The sequence below is a fragment of the Aquarana catesbeiana genome, linkage group LG04 (assembly GCF_042186555.1).
Source record: "Aquarana catesbeiana isolate 2022-GZ linkage group LG04, ASM4218655v1, whole genome shotgun sequence".
NCBI classification, from domain to species: Eukaryota; Metazoa; Chordata; class Amphibia; order Anura; family Ranidae; genus Aquarana; species Aquarana catesbeiana.
In genome coordinates, this window is record NC_133327.1 from 519,232,722 (window position 1) to 519,248,041 (window position 15,320).

General features: G+C 42.6%; 1 protein-coding gene across 1 annotated transcript in view; it reads right to left on the minus strand.

The window, feature by feature from the left end:
* The window catches only part of MTHFD1L (methylenetetrahydrofolate dehydrogenase (NADP+ dependent) 1 like), a 455,506-nt gene that overhangs the window by 87,058 nt on the left and 353,128 nt on the right, over positions 1-15,320 (minus strand). The window contains exons 25-26 of the mRNA XM_073627780.1: positions 13,026-13,133; positions 10,451-10,603 (exon numbers count right to left, since the gene is read on the minus strand). Of these exons, the coding sequence (XP_073483881.1) occupies positions 10,451-10,603; positions 13,026-13,133 (261 nt within the window). The remainder of the gene's footprint in view (positions 1-10,450; positions 10,604-13,025; positions 13,134-15,320) is intronic.

Here is a 15,320-nt window from a genome sequence, read left to right on the forward strand (position 1 = left end):
GATCCTGCAAAGAAGTCGTGGAAGCAGCAGAATAGGAGGGAATGCATAAATCAGTGAGAACTGATTCCATGGGAACACCAAGGCATCTGTTCCGCATGCTAGCGGATCCCTTGTTCTTGACACAAAGTTGTCGATCATTTTGTTGAACCTGGACGCAAACAGATGTACGTCTGGTATCCCCCATCTTTGGCATATTGTCAGGAAGACATCGGGGTGAAGGGACCATTCTCCCGGGAACAACTGCTGGCGACTCAAATAGTCCGCCTGCCAATTTTCTATTCCTGGAATGAAGACTGCCAATAGGCAAGGTACATTGTTTTCTGCCCAAGTTAGGATATGATTCACCTCTCTTTGGGCCGCACGACTTCTCATGCCCCCTTGATGTATAGGCTACTGCTGTGGCATTGTTGGATTGGATCCTGACAGGACAATTCCGTAACCTGAACGTCCAGGCCCTCAGGGCTATGTGCGCTGCCTGAATCTCTAGAATGTTGATGGGCAAGGTCATTTCTGATCTGGACCATTTCCCTTGGACAGTCGCCTCTTTCAGGACTGCTCCCCAACCTGAAAGGCTGGCATCTGTTGTTACCACCTTCTAAGTAACTGGTATTAAGGATTTTCCCTTCTGCAGATTCTTGGTTATCAACCACCAACTGAGACTCCGAGGCACCCTCGGAGACAGGCACATTGGGGAATCTAGAGCTTGGACCTTCTTGTCCCTAACCGTTAGGATACTGTTTTGCAGCAGTCTCGAATGAAACCAAGCATAAGGAACAGCCTCAAATGAAGCCACCATCTTTCCCAACAACCTCATGCAAAGTCGAATAGAAGGATTCTTCCTTGCCTTGACCACCTGAATCAGTTCCCTTATGGCACCGATCTTCGCCGGCGGCAGGAATAACTTATTCTGGGCTGCATCTATGATCAGACCCCAGTATTCTAATCTCCTTGATGGTTTTAAGGAAGACTTCTCTAGGTTGAGAATCCAACCTAGGTATTCTAGGTAGTTGACTGTGGTGACCATACTCTGGTCTAAGCGGGATACCGACTGGTCTATCAAAAGCAGATCGTCTAGGTAAGCTATAATCATTATACCTTGGCCCCTTAATCTGGCTAGTGGAGGGGCCAGGACCTTTTAAACACTCGAGGTGCAGTAGCTAGACCAAAAGGCAGAGCTACAAAATGAAAATGAAGATTTTCTACCTCGAAACGTAGATATTTCTGGTGAGCGGGAAAAATAGGCACATGGAGGTATGCATCCTTGATGCTGATTGACGCCAGAAGTTCTCCACCTTGTAGGATGGAGACTACTGATCGGATTGACTCCATGCAAAAAGAGCGGATATTAAGAAACCGGTTTGGATCTTGAATGGGTCTGACTTCTCCATTCGGTTTTGGAACTGTGAAAAGGTATGAATAAAACCCCAATCCCTGCTCTTCTATGGGGACCATCGATATCACCTTTTGAGGCAAAAGATGGTCCAATGCTTGAAAGAGAGACTACTTTTTGCTCTGGACCCTTGGGAATGTTTGATCTGAGAAAACAAGGAGACTGGGACTCTCGGAACTCTAGTTTGTACCCTAGAGATATTGAGGAAGCCACCCATTTGTCTTGACACTCTTCCTGCCAGACCCTTGAGAACTGCAGAAGTCTTCCCCCCCACTCGAGCAAGCGGGGGCGCCCCTTCATAAGGAGGCTTTGGTACAAGGGTCTTCAAACTATGGCCCTCCAGTTGTTCAAGAACTACAATTCCCATTATGCCTAGCCATGTCTGTGAATGTCAGAGTTTTACAATGCTCATGGGATGTGTAGTTCCGCAACAGCTGGAGGGCCGTAGTTTGAGGATCCCTGCTTTAGTATTTTGTTTTGTATGTTTCCTTCCCCAGGACTTCTTTTGTCCCTGGGGTTGACCCTGAAGTTTGCCTCTTGAGCCTGATGGCAGAGGCTGTCATGACTGCCTGGAGGCTGATGCCCCTGGCACATGAGAGGAAGCTTGTCTAAACGAAATACGCTTACTCCTTTTCCTAACTGGCAAAAGTATACTTTTTACATTAGAAATTCTTTGGATGTATTTATCCAGATCATTCCCAAACAGCCGTTCACCGTGAAAAGGAAAACTAGCCAGGAGCTTTTTGCATGGCGATTCGGCTGACCAATTTTTCAACCATAGTATTCTACGCATATGCACCAGCCCAAGCATAAGACGCTAGTCCTGAAGAATAGTATCTCTTATGGCGTCTACTGCAAAACATAACGCCACTGGTAGTTCGGCCCAATCATGGGCCTGCTGATCAGGAATAACCTTGAGCACCTGTGTAAACTGGTCTCTCAAGGATTGACATACACCAACTGCTGCCAGCGCAGGCTGAGTCACTGAACCTGCCAAGGAAAATTCATTTTTTAACAGGAATTGCAACTTCTTATCTGCTGGATCCTTAAGCATTTGAGCATTGTCTACCGGACAAGTCAAACTTTTATTCACAGAGGATATAGCAGTGTCAATTGCTGGTATTTCCCATTTTTTGATAAACTTTTCCTCCATAGAATAAAGTGTTGAAAACTTTTTAAGAGGAAAAAAATGCTTATCTGGATGATCTCACTCAGAATAATAGGTTTTTTATAACAGCTTACCTGTAAAATCCTTTTCTTGGAGTACATCATGGGACACAGAGTAATAACTTAATGGGTTATGGGCCACCTTCAGGTGATTGGACACTGGTATACCCAATACAGGAAGTTCACTCCCCTATATAACCCCTCCTCCTTCCAGGAGTACCTCAGTTTTGGTAGCAAAGCAATATATTTAAACCCCATAAAAGAGGGGCCGGACCTCTGTGTCCCATGATGTACTCCAAGAAAAGGATTTTACAGGCAAGCGGTTATAAAAATCCTATTTTCTTTATCATACATCATGGGACACAGAGCCTAAGTAATAACTTAATGGGACGTCCCATAGCAATGATATTTGAGGGGAGGAAGAGACAACCCGTAGGGCACCCCAGACTTGAGGACTTATACTGCTGCCTGCAGCACACTGCGCCTGAATGTGATATCCTCATACCTCCTTACATCCACCTGATATAATTTTGTGAAAGTATGTACTGAAGACCAAGTTGTTGCCTTACAGATCTGAGCCATGGAGGCCTAGTGACACTGCCCAAGAAGCACTAACCGACCCGGTAGAGTGCGCCTTTAACTTGAAAAGGGGGCATCTTACCCCTTAAATCATAAGTTTGAATTATAACTTGCCGAATCCACTTAGCGACAGTGGATTTAGACGCTGCCTGTCCTTTCTTAGGACCCTCTGGCAAAATAAATAAGACATCAGTCTTGCGAATCTGAGCAGTTGCCTTTAAATAGATTTTCCCTGCTCTAACCACATCAAGACAATGTAGTGACTTTTCTTCCCTGGAACATGGTTTTGGAAAAAACGATGGCAGGACAATATCTTGGTTAAGGTGAAAACCTGAGACCACTTTTGGCAAAAAATCTGGACGAGGGCGCAACACCACCCTGCCCTCATGAATAATCAAATATGGCTCTTTACAAGAAAGAGCAGCCAATTCCGAAACCCTCCTTGCTGAGGATATAGCAACCAAGAACACCAACTTCCTTGTCAGAAGGACTAAGGGAATATACTGTATCGGTTCAAATGGCTGTTTTTGTAACACTGACAAAACTAAATTCAAGTCCCAAGGGATCAAAGGTGATTTAACTGGCGGATTAATCCGCATCACCCCTTGCATGAAACCCCGGACTAAAGACTGCGTAGCAAGCGGTCTTTGAAATAAGATCGATAAGGCTGAGACTTGGCCCTTAAAAGTACTCAAGGCCAATTTCATCTCAACGCCTAATTGTAGAAAGGCAGGAATTCTGCCTATGATATATCTCCGAGGGTGCCAACCCTTGGATTCACACCAGGAAGTCTTCCAGACTCTATAATATATAGCTCTGGACGCTGGCTTCCTTGCATTAATCAAAGTAGAGATAACTGACCCAGAAAGCCCACGTTTCTTCAGAATGTGGGTTTCAATAGCCAGGCCATTAAATTTAGCGTTCGTAAAGTAGGATGGAATATCGGCTCCCATGAGAGCAGGTCTGGCCTTAGTAGAAGGGACCATGGATTCTCCACTGCCATCTTTACGATTTCTGCATACCATGACCTTCTGGGCCATGCTGGTGCTACCAGAATTACCAGCTTTCCTTCCAGCTTGATCCTGCAAAGAAGTCGAGGCAGCGACTGAATAGGGGGGAATGCATAGATCAGTGAGAACAGATCCCACGGGGTCACCAACGCATCTGTTCCGCATGCGAGTGGATCCCTTGTCCTGGCCACAAAGTTGACCAACTTCAAGTTGAATCTGGACGCTAGAAGATCTACGTCCGGAGTCCCCCATCTTTGGCAAATAGCCCGAAAAATGTCAGTGTGAAGAGACCATTCCTCTGGGAATAACTGCTGGCGACTTAAGTAGTCCGCCTGCCAATTCTCTACTCCCGGAATGAAGACTGCCGATAGGCACGGAACATTCCTTTCTGCCCAAGTTAGAATATGGTTCACACCTCCCTGCACTGAAAGACTCTTGGTGCCCCCTTGGTGATTGATATAGGCCACAGCCGTGGCATTGTCGGATTGGATCCCGACAGGACAATCCCTTAACTTGGAAGTCCAGGCTTTCAGGCTTCACTGGATCCCGGGGTCTAGCTCTCTAAAAAGAGAAGAGTTATGGGCTAAACCTCATTTCTTCCGCCACGAGGTCCGGGTACCACTCAATTCAGCCTGAAAGGACACTTTGAATGGATCCGGTTGCATAGCCTGCCCCAGCAAGGAGTATTCCAGTGGAGCTCAGCATAGCACATCTTTACTGGTGACCAACACCTAAGACACTGGCGAAAAAACTGAGGTGCTCCCAGTAGTGGGAGGGGTTATATAGGGAGTGGACTTTCTATCTTGGGGTGTGCCAGTGACCATCACCTGAAGGTGGCCTATAACCCACATAGTAACTACTATGGCTCTGTCCCGTGATGTAAGATAAAGAAAAAAATGTATGTATGTATATATGTATATATATATATATATATATATATATATATATATATATATATATATATAATAAAATACCTAATATCTATACACATACATAAACCCACAGTTCAGTTGCATTAGCTCAATCTAGCTAAAATCTGTTTTCAGGTGAAATGATCCACTTTTTTCTAATGTTTCAGGTTTACCTAGGACTGGAAGAGAAGGTTCTTTAGGCCAGGCACTAGCAGCTGCTCCATTAGGGGTGCCGCCACCCTAATCTACATGCAAGGCGCAAGACGCATGGTTTTCGATGGGTTTTTAGAGCCCGGGGCTCTAATTGGCTTCAAAAAGGTGGGTGCGGGGCACAGAGCACTGCGCCCCGAGCCCACCCAGTTGTGGGACGATAGTGAATATTCACTACTGTCTTCCTGCTTCTCCTCCTGGACAATCAGGAAGCAATTGGCTGAGAGTGGAAGCAGTGGGGAAAACCGCCGAAGTTGCCTGCGACCTGGATGGGGCAAGTGTGGGGATGATCAACTTGCTGAATGAGGGGAGGGGTCAGGGCACTAGGCCCAAATATTTAGTCCATCATATAAGCTACTACAATTCAGGATGCTTTGTCATTCATATTAACAGCCTCAGACTGGATCAACCAACCACTGGGCGAAGCGTTCTGTACAGGGGAAAGGAGGGGGTGAACATATACAAGATAAAGACATTGCAGTAATCCTTCAATATATGTTGGGACTGTACCCAAAGAAACTGAATTATGTAACAATTTGTTTAAAGGGTTAGTTTACCTTTACAGAAAAAAAAATTAAAAGTGAATTAACACCCTCCTTCACCCTCTTGGTCCCTGCTGTACTTACCTCTTGGTCTGCTGAGCTGTCTGTGTCCTTGTATTCAGTCCAGGGATTTGAAATCCCTGCTCTTCTCTGTCAGCGCTTCTCTAAAGACCGGTCAGAATCGATCTGGTCCGTGCTGATGGAGAAGAGCTGAGATTTGAATTCTGTGGGGGCGCAGACAGCTCAGCAGTCCTGGAACGAAGTCCAGCAAGGACTGGGGGTGGAAAGGTTGTCTAGTGTTAGATCACCTCTACATTCTAAGTGAAGTAAAGTGAGCACTTTATAGGAACCTAGGCCTTGAGTAGAGAGAAATATGGAGTAATACAGAGGCCGACATGACTAATCTTTTGAAAATGCCAGTTTCCTGGCTGTAATGCCGATTCAAAGAATGTATTCGTTCACAAGCCACTGACTTCCAATAGAGTGCCCCCCTTTATATCCTGTCTTAGTGAACACCGATACTGAAATATCTGCATCAGAGACTCACAACAGACAGTAACTGTCCCTTTCCACCTTATCCAACATGCGCACACACTAAATTTTGGTTGGGTTTACTCTATGGGTGCCCAGGAAAATCTGACTGTATCAGACCTTCTGTACTGCCCACTTAACACATTACAACATGAAAAACATACCCTTTCTTGAATCTGAAATGCTAGAATGTTAGGTTAGGCACCTTTATCTCTCTGCTTCATGAACCTCAGATTACAGGCAGTAAGCCAGACAATGATTAATAACAAAAGCAAAATATATGGGACTTGTTTAAGAGGCTATGCAGTAGGGAGGACAGTTACATGTAATACAAATTCTTTATATAATGAAATATGCAAACAAAAGATCCTGCTGCCGCACCCTCCTGTACTAAATTTTGTACATTTGATTCCACATGCTGACCTTTGTCACTTTACAGTGTTCAGTTAACCCTCTATACTGAAAGTGTAGGTGATAAACATACTTGCACCACAAAGAAAAATAGGTCTGTTAACATTTTTATCAAAACAATCTACCTCCTCACTTTCCTATCTGATGTGAGTAGCTTTAGTTAAAATGCTAATTTTGACCACCTTAGAGATAAGTGGTCAATACCATCTGGTGAGTGTTTTTCCCCGATGGTGTGTACAGTGGTGTGCAAATCACAAAATTGGAGGAAGACATAGGGGAGTAAATGGAAACTATTTAACCATTTTCTTACTTGGCATTTTTACCCCCTTCCTGCCCAGGCCAATTTTCAGCTTTCAGCGCTGTCACATGTTGAATGACAATTGCGCAACAATTTTTTCACACAAATATAGCTTTCTTTTGGTAGTACTGTATATTTATTGGCCTATAACACTCACTTTTTCACCATGAAAATCGAGTGCAAATAGCGTGTTATACGCCAATACTTCAATTTTAGTTGCCGGGGGACGGGGGGGGGGGGGGGGGGAGGGACAAGCGCCGTCAGATTACATGCAGTGAGAATCTCCTGTTCACTTAGCAGCCTCTGTAATAGAGGGCAATGGCGGGGCTGCTGCATTGATGCCAATGGCGAGGCTGCTGCATTGATGGCAGTGGCGAGGCTGCTGCATTGATGGCAGTGGCGAGGCTGCTGCATTGATGGCAGTGGCGAGGCTGCTGCATTGATGGCAGTGGCGAGGCTGCTGCATTGATGGCAGTGGCGAGGCTGCTGCATTGATGGCAGTGGCGAGGCTGCTGCATTGATGGCAATGGCGAGGCTGCTGCATTGATGGCAATGGCGAGGCTGCTGCATTGATGGCAATGGCGAGGCTGCTGCATTGATGGCAATGGCGAGGCTGCTGCATTGATGGCAATGGCGAGGCTGCTGCATTGCTGTGGACTAATGAGACTGCAGATGGGCACTGACCCTTATTTTGCTTCAAAGTTCTTTATTTAAAATTTAAGTTTTTTTCCTGAAGCTTCCCTCTTAAAATGAAAGTGCGTGTTATAAGCCGATAACGACGATATTTAATAACCACTGTGTTTTATATTTTTTGCTAAATAAACGAAAAAAAGACCGCAAACTTTTAAAGAAGAACAAAAAAAATAAATACATTTTTCCAGGGTGTTACAAAATTTTGCAAACAGGTAATTTTTCTCCTTCACTGATGTGTGCTGATAGGCAGCACTGATGGGTGACACAGATGTGCACTAATTAACAACACTGATGGGCACTAATTGGCAGCACTGGTGGGACTGCCCTGATTATCTGTGTCGATGTCCCTTTAACATAAGCAGATTATCGGCTTTCTTCTTGCCTCACGCTCTCAGTGCATAGAAAGAAATGCCGATAACCAGCTTGTGTTTACATCCTGTGATCAGCTGTCCTTGGCTGACAGCTGATCACGTAGTAAAGGGGCGCTGTGATCAGCCCTTTACCTCGATCTGTGATCGGTTGAGTCCAAAATACATTGCTGCAAGGTGGTTTAGACACTTTATATACATAGTTAGTATTTATGAAGTTTGAAAACACTAGGAGTGCTGGGCTATACACTTACAGCATTCATTCATTAACAGCACCATTAGGTTACACCTTAAACTGAATATAAAACACATAAAATTTAGCACTCTCGCCTAGCAGTAAGAAGGGTCGCTGGTTTGAATCCCGACCACGACACTACCTGCCTGGAGTTTGCATGTTCTCCCTGTGTCTGCGTGGGTTTCCTCCGGGTACTCCGGTTTCCTCCCACACTCCAAAGACATGCTGGTAGGTTAATTGGATCTTGTCTAAATTGGCCCTAGTATAGGTATGAATGTGAGTTAGGGACCTTAGATTGTAAGCTCCTTGAGGGTATAGGGACTGATGTGAATGTATAATATATATATGTAAAGCGCTGCGTAAATTGACGGCGCTATATAAGTACCTGAAATAAATAAATAAATAAATAAAATAAGAAATAGTCTGAATGCCAGTAATTAACTTTAGCACAATATTTTACAATATTTAGTCAGTTTGCGTAAAGTGGATGTAAACCCTAAAATTAACTTTAGGGTTTCCCTTTTGGTCTACTAAAATATTTCTGAAAGCGTTGTTTTATCTCTGCAAAGAGTACCTGTTGATCCTGTCTGTAATGCAGTGCTGTTCTGTGCACCTCTGCAGGATTCTCTTAAGCAGTGTTATCACAGCCATGCTCATTTTTTCTCTGGTCCTATTGTTATGAAGAGGCAGAGAGAGGAGGGGGGGGGGGGGTTGCTCTGTAGTTCAAGCCCATTTTTTCCAAGGGTGACAACTATCCTTCATAGATACAGTACAGTGAGACCATAGTCACTCTGAGACAGCAGAGTATTACTGGTAAAGTCGCCATGTGAAAATAAATTTGAAAAAAGGCTTGAAAAATATAATGCAGCCACCACAATACCACCGGAAAGCGGAAATAAATGCTTGTTCTTGGGTTTAGAATTAAATCCAAGATTTCTAGTGCTTTGAAATGCACACTTTGCAAACATACCCAACTTTCTAAACTTTGCATTCTGAATACAGAAAACAGCTCATGATGTATTTAATTTGTCATATTGTGAGGCACTGGCTGGTAGAGTTGTGGGTGGTGTATGTGTGTCACCTAGGTTTCTCACTTACACATGGTCAGGGGCTCCAGAATTTGTACCTGGCTATGGAGAAAACAAGCTTGTTTTCAATGATCTTAATATGTTCTAGTCTAGGACCTTTGACCCAGAAGCTGTAGTAGAATTTTAGCCAGGATAAAGCCTTCCATTTTAGGTCCAGTATATGCACAGGTCTTTATAGATGTGAGCTGACTGAGGGTCATTGACTCTCTCCCATTCTCTGCTTTGGGAGACTGCTGCTAGGTAAAAAGGCGGACTACTTGTCAATGGTAGAAATGTTGTTTGTTTTATGCTATGGACTTGTCAAAGCCCTCATGCCTGAAACTGTTTGACAAAACTGCTTGGACTGTTCTTGGGTGTCCCTGGCTTTTGGGCATGGTTACCACTGCCAGCTGAGCCTATCCCTATTATAATACACAAAATATATTTGTTTTTTAGCTCAAGGTGATCAAGGCTCACAGAGCGGTGTAATAGTTAACCCTTCACAAAATGTCTATGTCCTCTCTGCATTTATGTTTTTTTCAGGCAGCTCCAGATTCCTTTCACAACTGAAAATGCACCTTTAAAATTAATTAGATTAAAAGTAAATTAGAGTAAACCACAAAGTATTTGTATGTTTACGCAATTATTGTAGCTACATCAGACTAAGCACCATGATAAGAGAATTGATGCCTATATACATACACATACAATAAACAAAGATAATAAAGTAAAAAAACTATGCATTGAATCTATATGCACATTGCCTTAGAGCACATGTCAACACAAGTCCCGCAGGCGCAATCTAGCCAGGCTATTTTATGAGGGCTTTTTTTCCAGCCAGATCATAAGGGGTGGGGTGGGGGGAGAGAAGTGCTGTGGGGGGACATGTGTGCAGAGGTGGGGGGGACACACAGATCACTAAAAGACATATTGCAATTACTTGCTATGGGAAGGCATTATAGCTATAATCATGAGCCTGCACTGAATAGGATCACACATGCTTACATAATATTGTTCATAGGCTACAACACTACTTACAGTTCCAACCAAAGGAAATATGAACCCAGCTCCAATACTAGCCCGCACATCACTTATGGGCAGAGTGAACCCTGTTGGCACTCCTTTCTTCTCAGACTGATGTGACAGAGACAAATGGGTCTTGGCCATGCAAATGGGAAGTTTATTAAATCCCTGTAAAAAGGCAAAAAAAGCTATCAATCCTTACTTGAATATGTGGATCGGTAGTGCATTTACAATAAGAATGCAGTGTAAAAATCCCCTGTCAGTCTACGAGACAAAAATCTCAGGTGGAAATTGAGTCAATGAAGGACCTGGAGGAAGGGCAGGAGGGTTAGAAGATTTTTGAATACAGTTGGTCTTTAAAGCAGTACTTTACTCTGTCAATCAACATTGACTATTATTTATCCTTACAGTGCATCCGGAAAGTATTCACAGCACTTCGCTTTTTCCACATTTTGTTATGTTACAGCATTATTCCAAAATAAATCATATTAATCATTTTCCTCACATTTCTACAAATACCCCCATGATGACAACATGAAAAAAAGTTTGTTTGAAAACTTTGCAAATTTATTGAAAATAAAAAGAAGGAAAAAAATCACATGTACATAAGTATTTACAGCCTTTGCCATGACACTCAAAATTGAGCCCAGGTGCATCCTGTTTCCACTGATCATCCTTGAGAGGTTTCTACAATTTAGAGTCGACCTGTGGTAAATTCAGTGGATTGGACATGATTTGGAAAGGCACACACCTGTCAATATAAGGTCTCACAGTTAACAGTGCATGTCAGAGAACAAACCAAGCCATGAAGTCCAAGGAATTGTCTGTTGACCTCCGAGACAGGATTGTATTAAGGCACAGAAAAATTTCTGCAGCATTGAAGGTCCCAATGAGCACAGTGGCCTCCAACCATGAATAGAAGTTTGAAACCACCAGGACTCTTCCTGAAGCAGGCCCCCGATCAGGGGAGAAGGGCCTTAGTCAGGGAGGTGACCAAGAACCCGATGGTCACTCTGACAGAGCTCCAGCGTTTCTCTGTGGAGAGAGGAGAACCTTCCAGAAGAACAACCATCTCTGCAGCACTACACCAATCAGGCCTGTATGGTAGAGCGGCCAGACGGAAACCACTCCTTAGTAAAAGGCACATGATTAGCCCACCTGGAGTTTGCCAAAAGGCACCTGAAGGACTCTCATCACCTGGCCAATAACATCCCTATAGTGAAGCATGATGGTGGCAGCATCATGCTGTGGGGATGTTTTCAGTGTCAGGAACTAGGAGACTAGCCAGGATTGAGGGAAAAATTAATCCAGCAATGTACAGAGACATCCTTGATAAAAACCTGTTCCAGCGTACTCTGGACTTCAGACTGGTGCAAAGGTTCATCTTTCAACAGGACAACGACACTAAGCACGCAGCCAAGATAACAAAGGAGTGGCTATGGGATAGCTCTGTGAACACCCATGAGTGGCCCAGCCAGAGCCCAGACTTGAACCTGCTTGAACATATCTGGAGAGATCTGAAAATGGGTGTGCACCGACGCTCCCCATTCAACCTGATGGCACTTGAGATGTCCTGCAGGGAAGAATGGGAGAAACTGACCAAAAATAGGTGTGCCAAGCTTGTAGCATCCTACTCAAAAAGACTTGAGGCTGCAATTGGTGCCAAAGATGCTTTAACAAAGTATTGAGCAAAGGCTGTAAAATACACATGTATATGGGATTTTTTTATTTTTAATTCATTTGCAAAGAGGTCAAAACAAACTTTTCATGTTGTCATTATGGGATATTGTTTGTAGAATTTTGAGGAAAAGAATGAATTTCATCTATTTTGGAATAAGGCTGTAACAACAAAATGTAGAAAAAGTGAAGCGCTGTGAATACTTTCCAGATGCACTGTATGCTGATTGCATTAGTAAATAGATAGGAAAGTATTATATATTTATTTGTTTGAAGCTTTTGTTTACATTTTCTCAGGTACTTCTGGATTTCCAGGCCTAGGAAAATGTCTTACATCCCAGGAATCTTCATGAAGGGAGGAGGTATTCTTAGCTAAAACATGCCCACCTGCCTGCATGTCTGAGCTAAAGGCAGATAGATTCCAGAAAGTAAATGTTACATGAATCATCTGCGGTCACTCAAGATGGCCACAACCAGAATTTCTAAGGGGTGTTTTTCAAAGTGATTTCTCAGCAAAACAAATCATGGAGACGCAAATGGATAGGTGAGTTTGCTTTGAATATAATAAATTAAATTGTGTTTTTTTGTGGCGCTTTCCTTTTTAAATAATAAAAAAATAATACATTATATGTATAGTATCTTATAAGGGTCTGCAAAGAATACAGAACAACATTGTCCAGCAAGAAAAAGCAAAAACACAACTTCCTGCAACCACCCTTCATACCGACAGGAATAAGAAAACCTCAGATGGCTGCCACAGCTTAGAACAAAACTGCGGCGTAATATGAGTCATTTGTCTGAGTATTGGGAACAGTGGTGAATCTCAACATGGGCAATAATTGGCAACCCTTACAGCTTATGTTTTGATCATTTTGCCAGTTAATACACAATTTTGCTTTGTCAGATATTTTACCTGCTGAGTGTAAACTTCAATCTTTGACTGAGCCTTTGGAGATAGTTCTATGTCTGCAGCACCATAGACCTTCTGAGCGATGGCTCGAATTTTCTCCACAATGGGCAACTATAGACACAAAGAAAATTTAAAATAAAATGCACCTTTGATTGTCAGCATGATAATAAAATATACAATTTCAAACAATATGATAAATATGATAAAAGCCGGTCTTTTAGAGGCTATTCTGCTGTGGCACATTAACATGCACTATGTTAGGGCAGCTCATTCATTGCGAACGGCTGCCAACGCACTGCAACGGGATAAAAAACAAACATTACCCTTTTTCACAGTAGATCACCATGACCCAATGGTATGTGTGCTGCTGTGCATTAAGATGCCATCAATGCACCACAAAACACCATAGGAAGGTGGGTGGTATCGATGTATGTAACCACATGGTACAAGTTTGAATACGTTTTTATATAATTACTCAACATAAATATGGCAATTCCCTTTTAATTTTATTTTCTTCAATTTTCTACTAGGAGACAGATTCAGATTGCTTCAGTCTACTTGCTTTAACAAATTCCTTTCCAAAGAATGAGAGAAGTGGGCATTTTATTAGATGCCCACAGCATGGGATTGTGGTGGTCAAAAAAAAAAAAAAATTTTGTGTTACTGTCTCTTTAATTGTGGACCTGACAGGACACGAGTTTTTCGGGTGGGAACAACGTGACTTCGGGCGGGAAAAACACGTGTTTTTGAAAGAATTACATGTGAGTGAGGGCTATATAAGACCCCCGCAGCTAGGCTCCTGCCAGAGTGTGACCCAGAGTGATTTGGCGAGCTCCCCTCCCTCCCACCCTGTGGCAGCACTTTTATGTGGTTTGTCACCCTTGGATCAAGGGGGGACTTTTCAATGTTTTTTATTTAATCTACTCGCTCGAGTTCTATGACTGAGCGAGATATTGATTGATATTTTAAAGATTTGAAGTTTCGATTTATTAATGAATTTAATAAAGTAAGATTAGTTAATTTTATTTATATATACACCTATAAAGGTGCCGCGGCCATTTGTATTACAATATATATATATATATATATATATATATATATATATATATATATATATATATATATATATATATATATCACCCCCTTCCTTCCCAGGCCAATTTTTAGTTTCCAGCGCTGTTGCACTTTAAACGACAATTGCGCAGTCGTGCGACGTTGTACCCAAAAAAAAATTGATGTCCTTTTTTTCCCCACAAATAGAGCTTTCTTTTGGTGGTATTTGATCACCTCTGCGTTTTTTATTTTTTGCGCTATAAACAAAAGAAGAGCGACAATTTTGAAAAAAAAAAAAAACACAATATTTTTTACTTTTTGCTATAATAAATATCCCAATTTTTTTTAAAAAAAACTATTTTTTTCCTCAGTTTCGGCCGATACGTATTCTTCTACATATTTTTGGTAAAAAAAAAAAAAAATCGCAATAAGCGTATATTGATTGGTTTGCTCAAAAGTTATAGCGTCTACAAAATATGGGATAGATTTATGGCATTTAAAAAAAAAAAAAATGTATTTATTTATTTTACTAGTAATAGCGGCGATCGCGATTTTTTTCGTGACTGCGACATTATGGCGGACACATCGGACACTTTTGACACATTTTTGGGACCATTCACATTTATACAGCGATCAATGCTATAAAATTGCATTGATTACTGTGTAAATGTGACAGGCAGTGAAGGGGTTAACCACTAGGGGGACACAAGGGGTTAAATATGTTTCCTAAGGGAGCGTTTCTAACTGTAGGGGGCGAGGACGTACAAGGGGAGGAGACCAATCAGTGTTCCGCTGTACTAGGAACACAGATCGCTCTCCTCACAACTGACAGGACGTGGATCTGTGTGGTTTACACACACAGATCCACAGTCCGGCCCGGTTAACGGGCAATCGCGGGTGCCCGGCGGACATCGCGGCCGCCGGGCACATGCTCCGGGTCCCGAGCAAGGCCTAGACGGCCAAGAATCCCAGGCCGTCATATGACGTCCACCCAGGATGGGAGATCCCATCTGTGGACGTCATATGTCTATGGCTGGGTAGGGAAGTGGTTAAATAAATATATATAAATGAATAATTGTGTGCGTCTTTGAATTATTTCTTTATATATTTTGATTGGATAGTTTTATTTTGTACAGCCTACATTCCCATGAAAGAAACTGACAACTAGCTCTTGACTTGGATTGTTCATTGGCACTTGTTTATACTTGACTGTAATTTTTTGAACTTCATAAGACATGGGCCTCC